General features: G+C 39.0%; 1 protein-coding gene and 1 pseudogene across 1 annotated transcript in view; both read left to right on the top strand.

The window, feature by feature from the left end:
* FMR1NB (FMR1 neighbor) overlaps positions 1-23905 on the top strand; it is a 55199-nt gene extending 31294 nt beyond the window's left edge. The window contains exons 2-7 of the mRNA XM_065916854.1: positions 2743-2862; positions 6616-6756; positions 8512-8608; positions 22158-22306; positions 22825-22904; positions 23840-23905. Of these exons, the coding sequence (XP_065772926.1) occupies positions 2743-2862; positions 6616-6756; positions 8512-8608; positions 22158-22306; positions 22825-22904; positions 23840-23905 (653 nt within the window). The remainder of the gene's footprint in view (positions 1-2742; positions 2863-6615; positions 6757-8511; positions 8609-22157; positions 22307-22824; positions 22905-23839) is intronic.
* Positions 17231-17949, top strand: LOC136154252 (proteasome subunit beta type-6 pseudogene; annotated as a pseudogene).
* Positions 23906-24677: the final 772 nt, after the last annotated feature.

Raw genomic sequence — 24677 nt, 5'->3', positions numbered from 1 at the left:
TGTATAATCATAAGGGATTGATTTAGATCATAGCTGAATGGTCTAGTGGTTTTCCCTACTTTCTTCAATTAAGTCTGAATTTGGCAGTATGGAGTTCATGATCTGAGCCACAGTCAGCTCCTGGTCTTGTTTTTGTGGACTGTATAGAGCTTCTCCATCTTTGACTGCAAAGAATATAATCAGTCTGATTTCAGTGTTGACCATCTGGTGATGTCCATCTGTAGAGTCTTCTATTATATTGTTGGAGGAGGGTGTTTGCTGTGACCGGTGCATTCTCTTGGCAAAACTCTGTGATCCTTTGCCCTGCTTTATTCCATACTCCAAGGCCAAATTTACCTGTTACTTGACTTCCTCCTTTTGCATTCCAATTCCCTCTAATGAAAATGATGTTTTTTTTTGGAGTGTTAGTTCTAAAAGGTCTTCTAGGTCTTCATAGAACTGTTCAACTTCAGCTTCTTCAGCATTACTGGTCGGGGCATAGACTTGGTTTACTGTGATATTGAATGGTTTGCCTTCGAAACAAACAGAGATCATTCTGTCGTTTTTGAGATTGCATCCAAATACTGCATTTTGGACTCTTTTGTTGACTGATGGCTACTCCATTTCTCCTAAGGGATTCTTGCCCACCATAGTAGATATAATGGTCATCTGAGTTAAATTCACCCATTCCAGTCCATTTTAGTTTGCCAGTTCCTAAGATGTCGATGTTCACTCTTGCCATCTCCTGTTTGACCACTTCTAATTTGCCTTGATTCATGGACGTAACATTCCAGGTTCCTATGCAATATTGCTCTTTATAACATTGAACCTTGCTTCCATTACCAGTCACATCCACAACTGGGTGTTGTTTTTGCTTTGGTCTCTCTATTGTTTCCAGAGTTATTTCTCCACTGATCATCAGTAGCATATTGGGCATCTACCGACCTGGGGAGTTCATCTTTCAGTGTCCTATCTTTTTGCCTTTTCATACTGTTCATGGGGTTCTCAAGGGAAGAATACTGAAGTGGTTTGCCACTCCCTTCTCCTGTGTTCTTTGTAATGTCAATAAATTGTAATAAACCTACGTGTCTTTGTATGGGAGAAATTATCAACTCATTTATAGTAGACTTGCATAATGGAATGCTGTTAAATTAAAGATAGTGTTGGAAAATACTTAATGATATGGATAAATCATTATTATGGGAATGAGGATGGATATCCTCTCCCCTTATATAGGAAGGAATCATGCAAGTAAAACTGAAACCAGATTTTTCTGAAGTGGTGAGGAAGGAGGTAATGTTTACAATGTCTAAAACCTTGATTTTTTTTCCATTTATTTTTATTAGTTGGAGGCTAATTACTTTACAGTATTGTAGTGGTTTTTGCCATACATTGACATGAATCAGCCATGGATTTACATGTGTTCCCCATCCTGATCCCCCCTCCTGCCTCCCTCTCCATCCCATCCCTCTGGATCTTCCAGTGTGGAGATTCCTTAAAAAACTGGAAATAGAACTGCTATATGACGCAGAAATCCCACTCCTGGGCATACACACCGAGGAAACCAGATTTGAAAGAGACACGTGTACCCCAATGTTCATCGCAGCACTGCTTATAATAGCCAGGACATGGAAGCAACCTAGATGCCCATCAGCAGATGAATGGATAAAAAAGCTGTGGTACATATACACTATGGAATATTACTCAGCCATTAAAAAGAATTCATTTGAATCAGTTCTAATGAGATGGATGAAATTGGAGCCCATCATACAGAGTGAAGTAAGCCAGAAAGATAAAGACCAATACAGTATACTAACGCATATATATGGAATTTAAAAAGATGGTAACAATAACCCTATATGCAAAACAGAAAGAGAGACACAGATGTACAGAACAGACTTTTGGACTCTGTGGGAGAAGGCGAGGGTGGGATGCTCTGAGAGAATAGCACTGAAACAAGTATACTATCAAGGGTGAAACAGACCACCAACCCAGGTTGGATGATTTTTTTTTAATCAGTAAATAAAGAAGCCAACATATTTGCCAAGAGTTTCTGTGATGGGGTCTAATTTAATTGGAATATGTACTGTTTCCATGTTGTTAATTGATTGGACCTCTGAATATCAAGGACTTCCCTGGAAGGTTAACTGGTAAAGAATCCACCTGCAATGCAGAAGACCCTAGTTTGATTCCTGGGTCTAGAAGATCCTCCACAAGTGGAGGCTACCCACTCCAGTATTCTTGGGCTTCCCTCTTGGCTCAGATGGTAAAGAATGCACCTGCAGTGCAGAAGACCTGGGTTGGATGCCTGGGTTGGGAGAATCCCCTGGGAAAGGGAACAGCTACCCACTCCAGTATTCTTGCCAGAGAATTCCATGGACAGAGGAGCCTGGCAGGCTACAGTCCATGCGGTCGCAAAGAGTAGGACATGACTGAGCAGCTTTCACACTGAATGTCAAGACTATTATAACAGGCAAATTCACTATTGTAGTTTACAGTTCAACAATGACATGTTATGGCCTATAGTTTAAACATCTTAAAATGTATTTTTTAATTAATTTATTTAAACTTAATACTAGTTTTTTAGTTTCAGAGCACCAATGTATTCTGATTATTAATTGTACCTAGCTGCTATGAGTTTTAAATACAATGTCTGTTAGTTCTTAGACTTTCCATATTTAATTTAAACAAAGGTAATTACTTTTAAAGGGTCAAGGAAGGTGATAACTTTATGTTGGGGTTAATAATTTCTCTTTTCTTAAGGGTTTATGGATTCTGTATCTGCAAGTAACTATATTCTGTGGAGCAGTGAAAATGCTGATGGACAATCTCTGAATGAATCTTCTGCCTTGGGATCTCTGATAAGATTTTTCTTTCCAACAAGTAAGTTTCTGTTTTATTTTATTCCTCCCAGTGTCCTTGTTTTGAAAACAGTAGTTAAATGTTTAGGAGGCAGTGTAGTCTATTGGTATTGGAGTGATATACACCTGAGTTTTAATCCTGACTCTGCCCTTTGCCTTAGGCAAGATAACCTCTGAACCTCAATGTTTTCATCTTTAAAATGAAAATGCTTATCAGAAATAATTGTGAAGATAAATTGAGACAGTATTTTAAAGCATTCCATAAATGCTTGTTACTCTTTATATAATACTTTTCCTTTACAAATTTCTAAACCTCAATTTGCCCTAATGGCATTGCTTGAAATTTATTCACTGATCCAGTTTTGTGAAAGCAGTGTCTTCTGTGGCATTAATCAAGGTACCGTGTAGCTCTAATATTATGGAATATACCAGATGTTTCCCCATCTGTTTTAATGATAAAAAGTTCAGGCCTCAAGTCACATTATCTTTGTCTTTTTGTGGTTCTGTATATAATGTGTTTATGAAGCACATGATGGCTCCTGAGATTAACCACAAACACATTTCATTTGGTACAGCATGTGGTGCCCTTTCAAGGAGAAAGTTCAAATAAATTGACATATGTGAATTACAAAGATGAAGCTTTTATTAAAAATCATGCAGAGTTTATTCTAACAAAATTTGATATACAAATACAAGCACGAAATTGTATACAGTGTTTAATTCCAGACTCTACCATTGAATTCTTCTGTGACTTTCATAAATCTCTTCATGTTTCTCTATAGAGATTTCAAATTCTAAACAAGCATTATATAACACCTACTACTAATGAGAATAGCAAAATAAACAAACTCAAATAATTTGTTTAAAAATACTTCTATGGTTAAATTGATTGGAGAAAGAAAAGTCTGATAAGGTGATTTGTTGTGAAGCTAAGAGAATAGTTTAATGAGTGTTGGAGTAGGTCATAAACAACAAATGATGATTCAGGCTTTAGAGCTCAAGAAAATAGCAGATGTAAACTATCCCAAGCTACCTTTAGTAAGTACATTATACAAACACTGAAGCCACCTTTAAAAATAGTCTAAATAAAATATCTGCATTTATGAAATACTCCTCCAACATACTGCAGTAAGTTGAGTGAAAACTAATTTATGAGTTGATGTTTTTGCCCAGTAAAATCATACTGTCCCGTTTTAAGAGAAATATCTTACCTAGGTTGATTCAGAGCTTCCCTGCTGGCTCAGACAGTAAAGAATCCACCTGCAACACGGGAGACCTGGGTTTGATCCCTGGGTTGGGAAGACCCTGGAGGAGAGCATGTCAACCCACTCTAGTATTCTTGCCTGGAAAAATCCATGGACAGAGAAGCTTGGCGGGCTACGGTCCATGGGGTCGCAAAGAGTCAGATACGACTGAGAGACTAAGCACAGCACAGGTTGATTCACATCTTTCAACAGTGATTAAATATTAATACTTATAAAATGTACATACCTTATTCTCAAAAAAGAAAAACTATAAGCTTATAAAATGTGAAGTACTCTTAGCCAATTTATTTCTTCCCCTATGTAATTAGAAATGAACATCCATCCCACTTAAGCACTAGCAAAAAGACTGTCATCTTATTGTTAGACTTTTTAGCAGGCATAGCAACCCACTCCAGTATTCTTGCCTGGAGGATCCCATGGACAGAGGAGCCTGGCAGGCTAAAGTCAATGGGGTCACAAAGAGTCAGACATGACTGAAGCAACTTAGCATGCACGCACAGTAATAGATTCATCTCTTGCAGATTTAAATGAAAATGTTGAGACAGACAGGGAGCCTTGAGAGGTCCCACAATCCTTCTCCCTTTGGACAAAATCATACACTTACAGCTGATAAAAATTGTTCTACCTTTTTGTTATTCAAAATCAGTGATTTGAATCTGAAAGCTAATTTTAGTATCTGGCATAAACTCCAGATACTAATTTAGATATAAAATAACAGAAGCCCAGCATTAGAAAGGACCTTTACAGATGATCTAGCCCAGTCTCTTCTATGATTTAAAATCTTTTCTTGTATGATTTTCATTCCTGGAAAGTGGTCTTTGAACAATACCAATAGTGAGGATCTCAGCACACAGGAAGTTCATCAGCTCTCTGACCAGAGCCTGACAGTTGTCACTCTTACTTGAGTGTGTGATGTCCAGGACTGAACATGGTATTCCAGATGCAGTTCATCCTGGGGAGGAGAGTCACTCTGGGCCTGGCATGATTGAGGAACAACTTGTTTAGAGTATAACAACAAAGTAGGCTAATCTCTCACATGACTAAAATGTTTGGGAAATGAGTATCCAGGCCAACCAGTAATGTATTAAATTTGTGACCTTACACAAGTTACTCCAATCCTTTATTTCTTAATTTTAAAACTGGAGGTTGTAAAACCAATTTTGAGGTTTGTTGTGAAGATTAGAAATAATGTGTGTAAAGCAAGATACTTGGCCCAAATAGGTGACTAATGAATGGTAGGTGTTATTATTTTTACCTGAGCTTCAGGAATTCTCAATCTTTAAAGAAGAGGAATATAATAAGAATATACCAGGAGGTAATAATATAACCATTATGTTGTTTTTTGCTGATGTTGAAATGCTTTAGAGTGATTGTAAAACATCACTTAACTACTTTTCTAAGTCTGTAGTTGTTGATAATATTGGAGATTGAACTGATTTTATGCTGGCCTTAAGCCATACTGTAGAGGTTTTCTTTTTGAATAAAAATCTGATATCTGCCTGTTTAAGTTGTCATTTGTTTCTCATATAAAGCAGGGTGTTTAAAAAAATCAGCTATTTGAGCTTGTGAATCTTACAGATTCAGTTATGTATGAACTTACTATAGTTGCATGAATCGTGGTATTCATGCCCTAAATTATTGCCTATTCAGAATTAGAGTTGTAACTTAAGGCCAAAAGGAAGAATCTTAAAACATATTGCAGTGCCAGTATGGTTAAGTGTTGACAGAAACTAGGTTGATGCCAATAATATTACTCTATTTTCTAGCAGTGAATGCTGTGAATTTTACTTACATTTTCATTGATGAATTCAGTACATTTCTGTAACTTAGTAAAATTGAGTTAAGAGGGAGGTGGGAGGGGGGATTGGGATGGGGAACACATATAAATCCATGACTGATTCATGTCATGTATGGCAAAAACCACTACAATATTGTAAAGTAATTAGCCTCCAACAAATAAAAATAAATGAAAAAAAAGAGGGTATCTGTGGTATTCTTTTAACAAGGCGTTAGTTTTAAAGATGGAGAAGGAAATGGCAACCCACTCCAGTATTCTTGCCTAGAGAATCCCAGGGATGGGGGAGCCTGGTGGGCTGCCGTCTCTGGGGTCGCACAGAGTAGGACACAACTGAAGTGACTTAGCAGCAGTTTTAAAGGCATTTGGCCCATTCTAGCTATTTAACACCTTCTGTGTTATATCTGTATTACTACTGCTCAACTTATGTTTAAAGTCATTTTAAAACTACCTTACCAATGATATGTTAACAATTTATATTTTTCTGTAGTTCATCTAGAATTGGAAATGTGATGTTGAGTAACTTTGTGATAACTTTTAGTTTTACTTTTATTTTTTCAGTTTTCATTACTATTTGTATATGTCATTCACTCTTTTCTTTAAATGTACAAGCTTGTTTGTTTTTTCTTTGTTTTTGTCTTGCATAATTATTTAATTTAGGAGAAGTGCTTATTAACCATGCTGAAATCTGTTTCTTGCATTTTGTTTCTAAAAGCATGTGTTCCAGTGGAGGGTCAGGTGCTAAAGCCTTGCAAGCAGGGGCAAGATCTTAAGAAGGATGAATGTTTGAAATACAAATGCTGTTACTCTTCACTGAAGACCACTACGGTTAGCTGTTATGCCCCGCTGAGAGACAGTAAGTTAATCCTTTTACATTTATTATATTCCAGTTTTTTTTTTTTTAATTGAATAAACAGGTCACAATGGCATATGGTTACAGTTGGATCTCTTAGCTTAACCCTTAAAGGAGGCTCCCCAGCCCTAGAGCAATACTGCCATCTGTAGAAAGGCCTGGAGACCTCTATTCATGAGCTGTTTCTGCTTCGTCCTTAGGTGTGACTATGGCGGGTTTTTGTTGTTGTTTTTATTTTAATTTTTTGGCCAAGTGTCATGTGGGATCTTAGTTCCCGACCAGGGATCAAATCTGCACGCCCTGCATTGGAAGTGTGGAGTCTTAACCACTGGTGCCTACATGCTCAGTTGCTCAGTCAGTTGTGTCTGACCTTTTGCGATCCCATGGACTGTAGCCCACCAGGATCCTCTGTCCATGGGATTTTCCCTGCAAGAACACTGGAGTGGGTAGCCATTTCCTCCTCCAGGGATCTTCCCTACCCAGGATCCAGCTCGCATCTCCTGCTTTACAGGTAGATTCTTTACTGCTGATCCAACGGGGAAGCCCCTTAATCACTGGACCACCAGGGAAGTCATAACTGTTGCAGTTTGAGATTGTTTTAGTCAATATCTTCTCCCATAGATTCCAGGCTTTACAAGATATAACCATCAATGTGCCTGGGAGAAAATACCAGTCAGGCATGCCTTAGCTTACTTTCTCTTCCCACCATCTCTTCCTGAGTAGAATTCTTCTCATTTATCTTTTTCTTCAGCATCTCAGTATGTAACAGTAAATTGAATGTTTCTTGTTAAGTCTGTTTATCAGGTTCTTTCTTTGTCATTTTGTTTTTTAATTAGGTTCTTCTCTTAAGATTGTTTTTTTCTTTACAATGTTTTGAGCACCAGACCATCTGCTTTTGCTCCTTCATTTGGATAGTGGGGACATACTACCAGTTGGTCCCTTGATGGACATATTTGATTGATATGATTAAGCACTAACAAATGCTGCTAAAAGGATGCATGCAAAACAGTGTCTTAGGTTAATATAGGCCCCATTCAATTGTTGAGCATCTAGTATTAATGATGGAAACCTAAACTCGATTGTGAATGTAGTATTACAGTTTTAACAGTGTCACATGGTGTTATAATTCATTCGTTGATTTAGTCTTTATATTATGTGTGAAGAAACATTTGATTTTTGTAGAGGGAAAAATTGAACCGTGACTTAGAATCCCCGAAACATATTAGAATGCATTTCCAAATGAATATAAGAATAAAATATACTTAATCACCTGCAAATTCTTGATTTTTCATTTAATGTTTTATATTTAGAAGTAAACGTTTAAGAAACCATTCCTTTCTCAGGTTAGCTATTCATAAGTTGATTCACTCCCTGAGTATTCTAGAATATATAACATATAGCCAAGGAAAAAGCATGCTTAGGTCACAGGAAGAAATATATATAGTCTGAATAGTAATAATCTAGTATATTAACAGAAACAGGATTGTTTTGTTAAGGCTTCCTTTGGAGTTGTTGTTCAGTTGCTAAATCATGTCCATTGGAGAGAACACACAAACTGAACCTTTAGTTGTATTTCTAGAACATATCATAAACTCCTGCTGCTTATAGAGTACCAATGATATTTACCTGCCATGTAAGAATATCTCCTTATTTTGCTTTATTAACTAATAGGTTTTTTTATAAAGACTTTATGAAAGAGCTCAGATTTGCTTCTCTTGCTTAAGTCATAAAAGTAACAGGATATAATTAAACCACCAGAGTCTACGCAGATGCTCCGGATGTTTGGGTTTGGTGCGATGAGCATGGTCTTCCTGGGATGTCTGCCCATTTATTGCTGCTCTCTCTGCTGGAGGAGGTAGGCAAACAACTTTTATTTGCTGGTTGCTGAGTATACTTGAGAATTCCTGTGTAGACACATTCATTCATAGCTTCAAAAGTACAGGGATTACGTATCAGTCCCTTTTGCTGAAGAGGAGGTAGCTTGGGAAAAAGTTAAGTTACCAGAATATTTATTCATGCATGCTATTTTTCTTTTCCACCCATTGAAGACATCCTCTTGCATGTCCTAATTTGTACATTCCCTCATAAAACAAAACAAAATCCCAATTGAAAGGAAAAATAAATAAGTGAGCTGAGGGTATGTGGAGTCGAGGTGGTTAACTGCAAATCAGAGGGATTCCCAGAAGCGCTACTCTCCATCTAGTAGATAGTCATCTACTATTGGGTTTGAAAACCTTGATCTGACTTCAAGCCAATTCATATCAGATTTCTTATCAAAATCCCAGTGGGATGTTGGCATGATGCTTGTAAGTTTTTTTTTTTTTTTAAATAGCTTCCTGCCTACTGAGACAGTGTGTGTGTACAGGTAGAGAGCAGGGCCAGGACTAAGATGGAGTGAGTGAGGTGCTCACTGTCAGGTTTATGCAAGTGCAGGGTTGGCACTAGCACAACCCTGAGAACAAGTACCTATTAAATTTTCTGATAAAGTGTCTGTTGAAGATTAAGCATCGTTTATGTTTTTATTCAAGTTAGATTTCACTGGAAGATTTAGACTATACACGTTACCTTATTTTGCATAAAGATTGTGTCTTTTTCTTTTCTGTACCTTTTTCTTGAGTCTGGTGAAACAGTCATATTCCTCATTGTATTTTCAATTTATAGCAAAGTGCCTCAGATACAGTGGATGCTTAATATATTTTTGTTGAGTAAATGAGTACCTGAACAAATAAAGGAATACAGTGGATGGAGATGGCTAGCCTGGAAGGCAGTTCTGTATTGATTTAAACCTTCTCATTGCTTTCATAACTTTCTCAGACCACTTTGAAGACACTGTTGGATCACAACCTTTCTTTAAGCTTTTCCAGTTTGCATATGACTGTCAATTCTTTTCTCAGTTTTTACTTAGTTTCCTATACTGAGTGAGTTATCTCTCTTCCTAGGTTTATTTCTTCTGTTTCTTTTCACAGGTGAATGGGAATAGGAGTAGAATTCTTGACCCTTTCATGTTCCTTTCAAAGCTTGTGTTCATGTAAAAGGAAACCCATGAGTAAAACTGAAATATTATTTCTTAGAAATAGGTGGCTCGGATTCAGTTCAGTTCAGTTCAGTCACACAGTCGTGTCCGACTCTTTGTGACCCCATGGACTGCAGTAAACCAGGCCTCCCTGTCCATTACTAACTCCCGGAGTTTACCCAAACTCATGTCCATTGAGTCGGTGATGACATCCAACCATTCCATCCTCTGTTGTCCCCTGCTTCTCCCGCCTTCAATCTTTCCCAACATCAGGGTCTTTTCAGATGAGTCAGTTCTTCCCATCAGGTGGCCAAAGTATTGGAGTTTCAGCTTCAGCATCAGTCCTTCCAATGAACACTCAGGACCAATCTCCTCTAGGATGGCCTGGTTGAATTGCCTTGCAGTCCAAGGGACTCTCAAAGGTCTTCTCCAATACCAAAGTTCAAAAGCATCAATTCTTCGGTGCTCAGCTTTCTTTATAAAGTCCAACTCTCACATCCATACATGACTACTGGAAAAACCATAGCCTTGACTAGACAGACCTTTGTTGGCAAAGTAATGTCTCTGATCTTTAATAAACTGTCTAATTTGGTCATAACTTTTCTTCCAAGGAGTAAGTGTCTTTTATTTTCATGGCCGCAGTCAACATCTGCAGTGATTTGGGAGCCCCCAAAAATAAAATCTATCACTGTTTCCCCATCTATTTTCCGTGAAGTGATGGTACCAGATGCCATGATCTTAGTTTTCTGAATGTTGAGCTTTAAGCCAACATTTTCACTCTCCTATTTCACTTTCATCAAGAGGCTCTTTAGTTCTTCGCTTTCTGCCATAAGGGTGGTGCCATCTGCATATCTGAGGTAATTGATACTTTCCCTGGCAGTCATGATTCCAGCTTGTGCTTCATCCAGCCCAGCGTTTCTCATGATTTACTCTGCACAGAAGTTAAATAAGCAGGGTGACAATATACAGCCTTGATGTACTCCTTTTCCTATTTGGAACCAGTTTGTTGTTCCATGTCCAGTTCTAACTGTTGCTTCCTGACTTTCGTACCGATTTCTCAAGAGGCAGGTCAGGTGGTCTGGTATGCCCATCTCTTTCAGAATTTTCCACAGTTTATTGTGATCCACACAGTTAAAGACTTTGGCATAGTCATTGAAGCAGAAGTAGATGTTTTTCTGGCACTCTCTTGCTTTTTTGATGATCCAACGGATGTTGGCAATTTGATCTCTGGTTCCTCTGCCTTTTCTAAAACCAGCCTGAACATCTGGAAATTCACTGTTCACATATTGTTGAAGCCTGACTTGGAGAAGTTTGAGCGTTACTTTACTAGCATGTTGAGATGAGTGCAATTGTGTAGTAGTTTGAGCATTCTTTGACATTGCTTTTCTTTGGGATTGGAATGAAAACTGACCTTTTCCAGTCCTGTGGTCACTGCTGAGTTTTCCAAATTTGCTGGCATATTGAGTGTAGCACTTTTACAGAAACATCTGTTAGAATTTAAAATAGCTCAACTGGAATTCCATCACCTCCACTAGCTTTGTTCATAGTGATGCTTCTTAAGGCCCACTTGACTTTGCATTCCAGGATGTCTGGCTCTAGGTGAGTGATCACACCATTGTGATTATCTGGTTTGTGAAGATCTTTTTTGTACAGTTCTTCTGTGTATTCTTGCCACCTCTTCTTAATATCCTCTGCTTCTGTTAGGTCCATACCATTTCTGTCCTTTACTGAGCCCATCTTTGCATGAAATATTCCCTTGGTATCTCTTAATTGTCTTGAAGAGATATCTAGTCTTTCCCATTCTATTGTTTTCCTCTATTTCTTTGCATGGATCACTGAGGATGGCTTTCTTATCTCTCCTTGCTATTCTTTGGAACTCTGCATTCAAATGGGTGTATCTTTCCTTTTCTCCTTTGTTCTTCCCTTCTCTTCTTTTCACAGTGATTTGTAAGGCCTCCTCAGAGAGCCATTTTGGTTTTTCGCATTTTCCTTTTCTTGTGGATGATCTTGATCCCTGTCTCCTGTACAATGTCATGAACCTCTGTCCATAGTTCATCAGGCACTCTATTAGATCTAGTCCCTTAAGTATTATTTCCCACTTCCACTGTATAATTGTAAGGGATTGATTTAGATCATAGCTGAATGGTCTAGTGGTTTTCCCTACTTTCTTCAATTTAAGTCTGAATTTGGCAGTGCGGAGTTCATGATCTGAGCCACAGTCAGCTCCCTGTCTTGTTTTTGTCTTGTTTTGCAAAGATAGAGCCTCTCCATCTTTGACTGCAAAGAATATAATCAGTCTGATTTCGGTGTTGGCCATCTGGTGATGTCCATGTGTAGAGTCTTCTCTTGTGTTGTTTGAAGAGGGTGTTTGCTATGACCAGTACATTCTCTTGGCAAAACTCTATTAGCCTTTGCCCTGCTTCATGCTGTAATCCAAGGCCAAATTTGTGTTGCTACAGGTGTTTCTTGACTTCCTACTTTTGCATTCCAGTCCCCTCTAATGAAAATGACATCTTTTTTGGGTGTGTGTTCTAAAAGGTTTTGTAGGTCTTCATAGAACCATTCAACTTCAGCATCTTTAGCATTACTGGTCGGGGCATAGACTTGGATTACCCTGTTATTGAGTGGTTTGCGTTGGAAATGAACAGATCATTCTCTTGTTTTTGAGATTGCATCCAAGTACTGCATTTTGGACTCTCTTGTTGGCTGTGATGGCTACTCCATTTCTCCTAAGGGATTCTTGACCACAGTAGTAGATATAATGGTCATCTGAGTTAAATTCACCCATTCCAGTCCATTGTAGTTCACTGATTCCTAAGATGTCAACGTTCACTCTCGCCATCTCCTGTTTGACCAGTTCCAATTTGCCTTGATTCATGCACCTAACATTCCAGATTCCTATGCAATATTGCTCTTGCAGCATTAGACCTAGGATTATGCCAAGCAATTTAGAGTGTCTGATATATTCTGCCTTGTATAATGCCTCTCTTATGGCCCCTCCTAGTGTTCCTCTGCCAAGGTATGGGGATGTTAAAGTACACTGGATTTTTCTCTAAAATGAATTCCAGAGGATTATCCCTTGATAGGAATATATTTTCTTCTTTTTACATAATAAACAAACTGCTTGAGAGACTTAAACAATGTGAATAGTATATATATATGGAACACCATAAACTTGGCTTACTATGATTTATTTATTTACTTACTTATTTTACTATCTTGTGTAATAGTAGTAGGTATCTTCAGTCATCCTGAGCTGTTCGTTGCAGCCTCTGAGCAGGTATCAGTTTCAGCTTGCTGCTTAGCTAAAGTTTCAGGAACAATGGATGGCTGAGGGTGGATGGAGCACTGGCAGCTTTTCCTGGTAAGCTGATTTTAGAGGCAAGGGCAATCATGTGTTAGACTAAAGATCCTATCCTTGATTCCAAACAAGGAGTTTAAATGAAGGCCAAAGTCTGCTAAATCTTCCTTTTGGACGGCAAGGTGTCTTTTTTGAGCTATCCCATTAATTCACTTTCTGTTTTCCATCTCAAAGAAGATTCCCCCCTGGAGAAGGGAATGGCTACCCACTCCAGTATTCTTGCCTGGAGAATCCCATGGACAGAGAAGCCTGGCAGGCTACAGTCCATGGGGTCTCAAAGAGTCAGACATGACTTAGCAACTAAGCAACCACCAGCAACCTAAGGAGAGCTATGCTGTACTTAGTAACTCAGTCGTGTCCAACTCTTTATGACCCCATGGACTGTAGCCGGCCAGGCTCCTCAGTCTATGGCGACTCTCCAGGCAAGGATACTGGAGTGGGTTGCCATGCTCTCCTTCAGGGTATCTTCCCAACCCAGGGATTGAACCTAGGTCTCCTGCATTGAAGGTGGATTCTTTACCATCTGGGCCACCAGGGAAGCCAACCTAAGGAGCTAACAACCTGCAAGTGTTGGAGGGATGAAAAATGGGAAATAATATGAGGAGAGAGGAGAAATGAAAGCAGTTTATGTAAAGAAGATAGTCACTTTCCAAAGACAAGTGCATTTCATTTTTAATGCCTAATTCATGCTTTCTACAATTGACCATATTCAGTCACTGCTTATGCTAGATATGAGGATACAAAATGTCTTGAGGTGGATTTTCATTTTGAGGAACTTAAATATACCTTAAAATACATCCCAAGCATGACATACTAAGAACAACATAAGGTGGAATATAATTAAGGATTAAAATGAGTGGTGACAGTGACTTGTAAAAGTTCTGAGGCACTGGGGATCAGGTTGAATGGAAGAGAGCAGGTGGGCTCCGTGGTGGAGATGCTATTTGAACTAAATTTCTGAAGGGAGAACAAAATTTGGTTTAGGTGGGAAGGGAGCTCTCCCACAGAATTCATTACATTCAGATATAGTCTTCCTAATAATATAGACCCCTTAAATACCTATCATTTCTTAGCAAGAGTGGCTGAACTTTGCCCCTTTAATAATTTATAACTGAATCTGTAATTTACTTATTTTGTGTATGTAGTTTACTTCTACTTGACTTGAATTCAAATGTAAACAGAGAAGCTAGTTTGAACTGTTTCACATATACAATAGGGAGCAGAGAATATTAGTGAAAAGCTTTCTAAGAATTTGCTAGTGATAGCCTTATTAAACTTATATATAAGATGCATTTTGAAATTCATTATGTCCTCAAGGTTTTGTAAGATCTATTTTTATTCTCATTAATAGTGATCAGAAGCCTCATCAGGTTTAAGTGCCACTGGTAGACTTAAGACTTACACAGAGATGAAAAGCAAAAATATCAGGTAGATGGGACAAAAGGAAGCAGGTGGGGGCTCTAGGGTGAGAGAGAAGACAAGTAGCTGAATTATTCCTGTTACAGTTGTAGAGTGCCAAGAACAGTAGTTTCAAGTGCAAATTTAGCTTCTAATATTTACCTGTTTTTATATAAAGTTTAATCTGTGTGTATATGCCAGTTAAACAGCTGTGTATTATATAGGGATATGATACTTGAGTATATACGTAGCTTTGGCAAGGGGAAAGATTCAAACACTGTAATGCAATGACTGTTCAAATCAGATGAAGTGTATTTTCATGTTCTTTTTCTTCCTATTAGATTGAATTTGTAACCTCATATTAAGAAAATTCAGAACTCAGTGTGAAAATGACAAGACTATGTTTCTTCCAACTAATAAAACCGTGTTTTTTAAGATTGTAGATCATCTGATAAACAGATGATGTAAATAGCACATCCCCCATACTCTTTCAATGTTGCTGCTTGCCAGATGGCTGCTACTGAGAATTTCTACATTTAGACAAATCCTGCTGAGTGATTCTCTGTATTATAGTGTGGTTTTCATTATGTAGACAGTCTTATTACCACTTACTTTCATAGAATGGGAGGTAAAGAATTGGGAATAAATATGCCAAAAGTTGCCTAAAAACATGACCCATTGAATTTTAAAAATGAGCATTTACATTTTCAAATCCCCATGTTTGTTTGTCTCATTATACTGTACAATATAATTAGTAATGTTATTTTGAAAAGGTTTATGCAGTAATTAGCCAACTGCTGAAAGGTTTGAAGTTCCTAGGATTATAGACATTTGAATTCAAAGAAAGGAAATAGAGTCTATAAAAGGATTGCTGGGCTGGACTCTAAGAACTTTTATAAAATATGGTCAGATGAAAATGTGAGCAACTGGAACCCTTCTCAAACATGAGTCACTATAGATTTGAAATTCACATAACACCAATTCTTATTGGACCCCATTCAAGGTAATTTAGTTATTGAAATAATAAGAGAACCTCATTATATGCAGATTATATGTCTGAGGTGTTCCTATTGCAAGGACTCCAAGGATGGCATTTTATAAAATTCTGGGATATTAGGTACTATTAAAAGGAAGAATTTGTTGCCAAGTAACTAATAACCTCATTGCAAAATGCAGTGACATTTTCTGAATTTCCATCTGACTTGACATTTTTATCACATAAGTATACTGTTGACTGTTCCCTTTTTGAAAGTTTCCTTCCTTGGATTTCATTGTTCCCCTTCCCATTCTGATACTCCTCAGTTTGGTTTTCTTTGTTTTCCTAACTGTGGTTGTCTCCCAAAGCCTTACTCTCATCTATCAGAAAATATTACAAGTATGTAGCAGAAAGAGTATTTTAAAAGGTCTTTGTTCTAGTTCTGTCTTTACTACCAGTTTTATAGTGAGCTTAACTTCTTTTGATGTTGTTTTTCTCATAATATTAGAGTAGAAAATTGAGTTAGAAGTCCTTTCTGAACATAGTGTTCTGGGTTTCTCTGCATAAATGACTCATACATACTGAAATCACCTCTACCTGTTTTGTATTTCTAACTGCATTTAATGCAATGTGTGCAAAACTAGAGTTCTTTTTCTCCCAAATCATCTCCCCTTGACACCTGTTCATTTCTATCAGTGATTTCTTTAGTCTCTCAGGCTAGAATCCTTGAAATCATCTGTAACTATTTACTTTCCTTTATCTTTAATATGTAATTCTATTCTTTTAGACTCCTTGTCATTTTTTTTTGTTTCCTTTGGAATGAATTTGGGATTCACTTCTTCTCATATTTTATAGTCACTGCTTAGTCCAGGCCTAGTCCTCTTGTTACCTGCTGTCTTAATAAGTAAGTGGTTTCCCGAGGTGCAAAAGAAGGGCAAAATGTGTTAGTCTTCCAGTGCTGCCATAGCAAAATGCCAGTTGGCTTAAACAATAGGCATTTATTTTCTCCTGGTTCTGTAGGCTAGAAGCCAATGATCAAGATGCCAGCTGATTTGGTTTCTGGTGAGGGCTCTCCTCCTGGCTTGCAGATGGCCACCTTCTCTTTGTGTTCTCACATGGCCTTTCCATGATGTGTGAGAGTAAGATGAGCAGGTAGTCTGGTTTTTAGTAAAACAAAAATTTATTATTTTTATATTGAAATTAATTTTACTGATCAGCACCCCATCTTTATGACCTGATTGAGCCTTAATTATTCCCTAGAGTTACTGTCTTCAGATGCAACTATACTGGGAGCTAGGGCTTCAACATGAATTTTAGGAACACAAACATTCAGTCTGTAATAGGAGGCTAGCTGGCATTCAAATGCAAATGCAGGATTGGAAACTGAGGAGAACATTGAGATGATGCATCCAATCCAAAGAATTTATACAAGAGAGACAATAACTGGGATGGGGCTGCAAGTGGAGTTTGGAAGATGGCTAGGAGTTAGGTCCTGGAGAACTTCCCTGGCATTTCAATAGGAAAGCATGGCTGTGCCTTTCACATGGAGGGAGTGAGAGTGAGTAAGGATGCTTGCCAAGCTAATTTGGACATGTACATGGATTCCTCATCTACTCTCCTTCTAATTCACCCAGTTGCATCCAGCCAGGCTTATCTCCCTAAAACAGCATTATTTCATCTCGTTATGTCATTCAAGAACTTAAAATTTGGGGAATACTGGAAGAGGAAGATGGCGACCACCTTAGTGGCTGCTGGGGAGCCAGACTGGCACCATTCTGGGAGCCTGAGGACATTGCCTCCAACTGGGAAAACCGGGAAGTTTCCACAGGGACCACTGTCATGGCCGTGCAATTTGCTGAGGGCGTGGTTCTATGAACTGACTCCAGATCAACCACTGGGTCGTACATCGCCAATCGAGTGACTGACAAGCTGACCCCTATTCATGACTGTATTTTCTGCTGCCACTCAGGCTCAGCAGCTGATACCCAGGCAGTAGCTGATGGAATCATTTATCAGCTTGGTTTCCTCAGCATTGAGCTGAATGAACCTCTGCTGGTACACACGGCAGCCAGCCTCTTTAAGGAAATATGTTACTGATACCAAGAAGACCTAATGGCAGAAATCGTCATTGCCAGCTGGGACCCCCAAGAAGGGGGGCAGGTGTACTCAGTGCCCATAGGGAGTATGATGGTACAACAGTCCTTTGCCACTGGGGGCTCTGGGAACTCCTATATCTATGGCTGTGTCAGTGCTACCTACCGGGAAGACATAACCAAGGAAGAATGCCTGCAGTTCACTGCCAATGCTCTCACTTTGGACATGGAGCTTGACGGCTCCAGTGGAGGGGTGATCCAACTGGCAGCCATTGAGGAATCAGGGATGGAGTGGCAGGTACTTTTGGGAGACCAGATTCCCAAATTCACCAATGCCACTTTACCATCTCTCTGAATCCTGAGATTCTAAGATACAATAAGACATGCCCCATACTGCTGCAAAATTCAATAAACAGTTTGTCAGTGAGAAAAAAAAAGAACTTAAAATTCATTCAAGAATATCTTGATTCCAGGCCTTCTGTTGGGTGCTATGAAGGGCAAAAAGGTGAATCAGATCATGCTTTGTGCTTTCAAGGGTCACATAGTTTAATAAAAATATATAAAAGTATCCAAGATAGAAAGTCACACTCCATAAAAAAGGTGCAGTTCAGTTCAGTTGCTCAATCATGTCCGACCCTTTGTGACCCCATGGACTGCAGCACGCCAGGCCTCCCTGTCCATCACCAACTCCCAGAGTTTACTCAAACTCATGTCCATTGAGACGGTGATGCTATCCCACCATCTCATCCTTTGTCGCCCCCTTCTCCTCCCATCTTCAAACTTTCCCAGCATGAGGGTCTTTTCAAATGAGTCAACTCTTCACATCAGGTGGCCAAAGTATTGGAATTTCAGCTTCAATATCAGTCCTTCCAATAAACACTCAGGACCGATCTCCTTTAGGATGGACTGGTTGGATCTCCTTGCTGTCTAAGGGACTCTCGAGTCTTCTCCAACACCACAGTTCAAAAGGATCAATTCTTCACCACTCAGCTTTCTATATAATCCAGCTTTCACATCCATACATGACTATTGGAAAAACCATAACTAGACAGACCTTTGTTGGCAAAGTAATGTCTCTGCTCTTTAATGTGCTGTCTAGGTTGGTCATAACATTTCTTCCGAGGAGCAAGCATCTTTTATTTTCATGGCTGCAGTCACCATCTGCAGTGATTTGGGAGCCCCCCAAAATAAAGTCTGTCACTGTTTCCACTGTTTCCCCATCTATTTGCTATGAAGTGATGGGACCAGATGCCATGATCTTAGTTTTCTGAATGTTGAGCCTTAAGCCAACATTTTCACTCTCCTCTTTCTCTTTCATCAAGAGGTGCTTTAGTTCTTCTTCGCTCTCTGCCATATGAATGGTGTCATCTGTGTATCTGATGTTATTGATATTTCTCCCAGCAATCTTGATTCCAGCTTGTGCTCCATCCAGCCCAGCGTTTCTCATGATTCACTCTGCACAGAAGTTAAATAAGCAGTGTGACAATATACAGCCTTGATGTACTCCTTTCCCGATTTGGAACCAGTCTGCTATTCTATGTCCAGTTCTGCATACAGATTTCTCAAGAGGAAGGTCAGGTGGTCTGGTATTCCCATCTCTTTCAGAATTTTCCACAGTTGATTGTGATCCACACAGTCAAAGGCTTTGGCATAGTCAATAAAGCAGAAGTAAATGTTTTTCTGGAACTCTCTTGCTTTTTCGATGATCCAGCAGATGTTGGCAATTTGATCTCTGGTTCCTCTGCCTTTTCTAAATCCAGCTTGATCATCTGGAAGTTCATGGTTAATATACTGTTGAAGCCTGGCTTGGAGAATTTTGAACTTTACTAGCATGTGAGATGAATGCAATTGTGCAGTAGTTTGAGCATTCTTTGACATTGCCTTTTTTTGGGATTGGAATGAAAACTGACCTTTTCCAGTTCTGTGGTCACTGCTGAGTTTTTCAAGATTGCTGGCATATTGGGTGCAGCACTTTCACAGCATCATCTTTTAGGATTTTAAATAGCTCAACTGGAATTCCATCACCTCCACTAGGTTTGTTCATAGTGATGCTTCCTAAGGCCCACTTGACTTCACATTCCAGCATGTCTGGCTCTAGGTGAGTGATCACATCATCGTGATTATCTGGGTCGTGAAGATCTTTTTTGTACAGTTCTTCTGTGTATTCTTGCCACCTCTTCTTAATATCCTCTGCTTCTGTTAAGTCCATACCATTTCTGTCCTTTATTGAGCCCATCTTTGCATGAAATGTTTGCTTGGTGTCTCTTAATTTTCTTGAAGAGATCTCTAGTCTTTCCCATTCTGTTGTTTTCCTCTATTTCTTTGCATGGATCACTGAGGATGGCTTTCTTATCTCTCCTTGCTCTTCTTTGGAACTCTGCATTCAAATGGGGATATCTTTCCCTTTCTCCTTTGCTTTTTGCTTCTCTTCTTTTCACAGTAAAGGCCTCCTCAGAGAGCCATTTTGGTTTTTTGCATTTCCTTTTCTTGTGGATGGTCTTGATCCCTGTCCTCCTGTACAGTGTCACAAACCTCCATCCATAGTTCTTCAGTCACTCTGTCTATCAGATCTAGTCCCTTGAATCTATTTCTGATTTCCATTGTATAATTGTAAGGATTTTGATTTAGGTCATAGCTGAATGGTCTAGTGGTTTCCCTACTTTCTTCAATTCAAGTCTGAATTTGACAATAAGGAGTTCATGATCTGAGCCATAGTCAGCTCCCGGTCTTGTTTTTGCTGACTGTATAGAGCTTCTCCATCTTTGGCTGCAAAGAATATAATCAATCTGATTTTGGTGTTGGCCATCTGGTGATGTCCACATGTAGAGTCTTCTCTTGTGTTGTTGGAAGAGGGTATTTGCTATGACCAGTGTGTTCTCTTGACCAAACTCTTACTAGCCTTAGCCCTGCTTCATTCTGTACTCCAAGGCCAAATTTGCCTGTTACTCCAGGTTTCTCTTAACTTCTTACTTTTGCATTCCAGTCCCCTATAATGAAAATGACTTCTTTTTAGGGTGTTAATTCTAAAAGATCTTGTAGGTCTTCATATAATCATTCAGCTTCTTCAGCTTTACTGGTCAAGTCATAGACTTGGATTACTGTGATATTGAATGGTTTGCTCTGGAAACGAACAGAGATCATTCTGTCATTTTTGAGATTGCATCCAAGTACTGCATTTTTGACTCTTTTGTTGACTATGATGTGGCTACTCCATTTCTCCTAAGGGATTCTTGCCCACTGTAGTAGATATAATGGTCATCTGAGTTAAATTCGCCCGTTCCAGTCCATTTTAGTTCGCTGATTCCTAAGATGTCGACGTTCACTCTTGCCATCTTCTGTTTGACCAGTTCCAATTTGCCTTGATTCATGGACCTAAGGAACCATTCCAGGTTCCTATGCAATATTGCTCTTTACAGCATTGGACCTTGCTTCCATCACCAGTCATAGTCACAACTGGGTGTTGTTTTTGCTTTGGCTCCATCTCTTCATTCTTTCTGGAATTAGTTCTCCACTGATCTCCAGTAGCATATTGGGCACCTACCGACCTGGGGAGTTCATCTTTCAGTGTCCTATCTTTTTGTCTTTTCATATTGTTCATGGGGTTCTCAAGGCAACATTACTGAAGTGGTTTGCCTTTCCCTTCTCCAGTGGATCACATTTTGTCAGAACTCTCCACCATGACCTGTCTGTCTTGGGTGGCCCTACACAACATGGCGCATAGTTTCATTGAGTTATACAAGGCTGTGGTCCATGTGATCAGATTGGTTAGTTTTCTGTGACTGGTTTTCATTCTGTTTGCCCTCTGATGGAGAAGGATAAGAGGCTTATAGAAGCTTCGGAGAGACTGACTGAGGGGGAAATTGGATCTTGTTCTGATGGGCGGGACCATGTTCAGTAAATCTTTAATCCAATTTTCTGTTGATGAGTGGGGCTGTGTTTCTTCCCTATTATTTGACCTGAGGCCAAACTACGGTGGAGGTAATGAAGATAATGTAGAACTCCTTCAAAAGGTCCCATGCACACACTGCTACACTCAGTGCCCCCACCATTGCAGCAGGCCACCGCCAACCTACGCCTCCGCTGGAGACTCCCGAACACTCACAGGCAAGTCTGGGTTAGTCTCTTGTGGGATCACTGCTCCTTGCTCCTAGGTCCTGGTGTGCACAAGGTTCTATTTGTGCCCTGCAAGAGTATGTTTCCCCAGTCCTGTGTAAGTTCTGGTGGTTCTATGGTGGGGTTAATAGCGACTTCCTCCAAGAGTGCTTATGCCATACCCAGGTCTACTGCACCCAGAGCCCCTATCCCTGCAGCAGTCCACTTCTGACCCATACCTCCTCGGTAGACACTCAACACAGTTCTGTCTCAGTCTCTTTGGGATCTCTGGGTCCCAATTTCACCCCTCCTTCCATCTTACTGGGGCTTCTCTGCCCTAGGACATGGGGTGTCTCCTCACAGTAAAGGGTTATGTTACCAAATAGCCTTTTCCTTATAACCCACCATTGTTATTTATTATTTTATCACTGTTGAGAAATAAAGTTTCACTTTGAACTTTTAATATTACAGCAAATGGGCTTTTCTTTTACGAAGAAGATTCAACAGAACTTTAAAGCGTATGAAGAAACACAGAAAGAAACCGAAGAGGGATACTGAAATGTTGGAGACAGCAGTGGATGAGGAAGGATATGGTGACGAAAAGGACCAGGAGACTACAGGTAATGACAAGGATTTAAGGTTAAAGTATTTGATACTTGATTTTTGTTGTCCTCATCTTGGTTCAGTTGATGCTTATTTTTTTATCCTGCAAATGTTTGGACCACAGGAGTATCAATTTCTGAAATAATATCACTATTACCATTTGGATGGAAAGAAGGTGGACAAGAAATGTGCTAGGTTGTTTGGGTACCATATTATTTGGTATATGTAGTTCAGCCCTTCAAGGAAACAAGTAAATAGAATCTGCTTGCCCTAATTCTGAAGCTCCATAATAGACACCCTTGCTAAGTAATAGTGGCCATGGTCCTCCATGTTGTGTTGACTACATGACATATGCAGGGAAAAATAGCATAGCCTCAGGAATCTGACAAATCTTGGATCAAATCCAAATCCTAGCTAATCCTAGTTTCAGCTTCCTGCTCCCCAAAGATACACAATGTAGTATTAGAAAAGGCTCAGAGAGGGGATCCCAGAATCACATACCAGGGACTACCTGGGCCTCACTTCATTTGTGCAGGCTTACAGATCCCGCCCTCCTCCTCCTCCCCCGAGCCTTGGCCTGGATTCCCTCCTTCCAAAGTAATTGTGAAGGATCAAGTAAGAAAAAAGTGGTTTGTGGGAAAAGGAGTGTTCTTCAAGGAGTAGAGGACTGGATTGAAAGTCAGGAGACTTGGGCCATTAACTAGTGTTTCCATGGGCAAGTAACCGTTCAGGTCCTTGATACCATTAGTTGAGAGATTTGTGTGTATATGTGTGTGTGCGCACATGTGTGTGTGTGTAGCTGAAGCAATATAACATATGTGAAAATGCTTTGAAAATTGCAGTGCATTAATCAAATGTAAGGTGTTAATTTCTAGCCTCAGTTATGGAGAAGGGGAAGAGTGGAATATTAGACCATTAAACTGAGTGTCAGGAGATTCTGGCTTTAGTCCCAGCTTTCCTGTTATTTACAGTGGGAGCTTGGGTAAGTCCTTTAACCTTTGCTCACTTGATTAAACTGCAGAATAGAGATTTGGACTACATGAATAAGAAAAGTGACTTACATCAGAAAAAACAAAATAAAATCCTTATACAAGGTATTATATGTGTATATGTAATTGATATATTATTTCTGTAAGATAATACATAAGTATATACAATAATAATAATATATGTATATTATTACACATACCTATATATTAGTTTGTATAACTTTAATGCAGTACACGCATGCATATATATATGCACATACATACGACATTATAAGTAGACTAACAAAACTTGATTTCTAGTGGGCAGTTCTCCAGGGCATGGGATTTAACTTTGTTATTCAGAAATTGTCATTGTAATGGTATTTGTTGTAGTATATCAATATTTTGTCTGTATGCCTCACTATAATAAGATGATATATTGGCAAACTGAAAATAAGCTAATTGTAGCATTCAGTATATAGTTTGAGAACTTTGTTTCAGTCAGTTCCTTGTATAACAAAGTATAATGTGTGTATACTAGTTTTGAAGTTGTTGTAACTCTGCTTTACTTTTCTCCTGTAGCGTTCTTTGTCGGTTGAGAAGAACTCGTACCTTTCAAGAGCAGAGGAGGCTGTCCCAGTCATCTAAACCTGGTGGAACATTTCAGAAGGATAAAAACTTTTGTTTTGTTTATTTTCAGATAAAAAATAAAGTTGTCTGCATCAAACTGTAATCCGAATTCTTATTAAAAGTAGCTTCTATAGAATTTAAAAAACCATATGAAAAGTACTGCTTGCATTTCAGGTCCTGGACAGTGATGGATTTTTGCAACTTGGGTTTTGTCATCAGCATATATACTTCTGTTGGTGTTGAATAAGGCAGAGATATCACACTGTTATTCACCTTCAAGCAAAGTGATGGAAAAAAACAGTGATCAAATTTCACTGTATATGACACTTTGTTTTGAGGGAAAGAGGTAAAAGTATTTTATATTAGTGTTCTTTGTAGTTTATAATTTATAACATTTTTTCCACCCTGAAAGTAAGACACACTCATTACAGAGAACTTGGTAAAAAGTTTATGTAGAAGAAAGAGGGAAAAAGCAACCATAATCCACCACCCAGAGCTGAACACTGTTACTATATACTATTTTTTACTTTAAAAAAAAAGTTATTTCCTGTGACATAGATAAAATTGAATTTTTAAGAAAGTGATATTTTTTTATGATTTACATTCCTCTTTGAAATGTCTAGGGCTCAAGTTTACCCGGGCTTGTTGCTCATTCATTCAACAAACGTTGCTTTAGTCCCTGTTAGGGTATGTACTTTGGACATAGTCGTGAGCAAGATAGACTTAGCCTTTCCTTCATGGAGCTCACCATCCAGCTGGGGAGGAAGCCACATAAAGAAGTAATGACAGG

Source organism: Muntiacus reevesi, chromosome X (genome assembly GCF_963930625.1).
Source record: "Muntiacus reevesi chromosome X, mMunRee1.1, whole genome shotgun sequence".
NCBI classification, from domain to species: Eukaryota; Metazoa; Chordata; class Mammalia; order Artiodactyla; family Cervidae; genus Muntiacus; species Muntiacus reevesi.
Note: the sequence above shows the minus strand (reverse complement) of the source record. Positions and strands in the feature narration are given on the sequence as shown.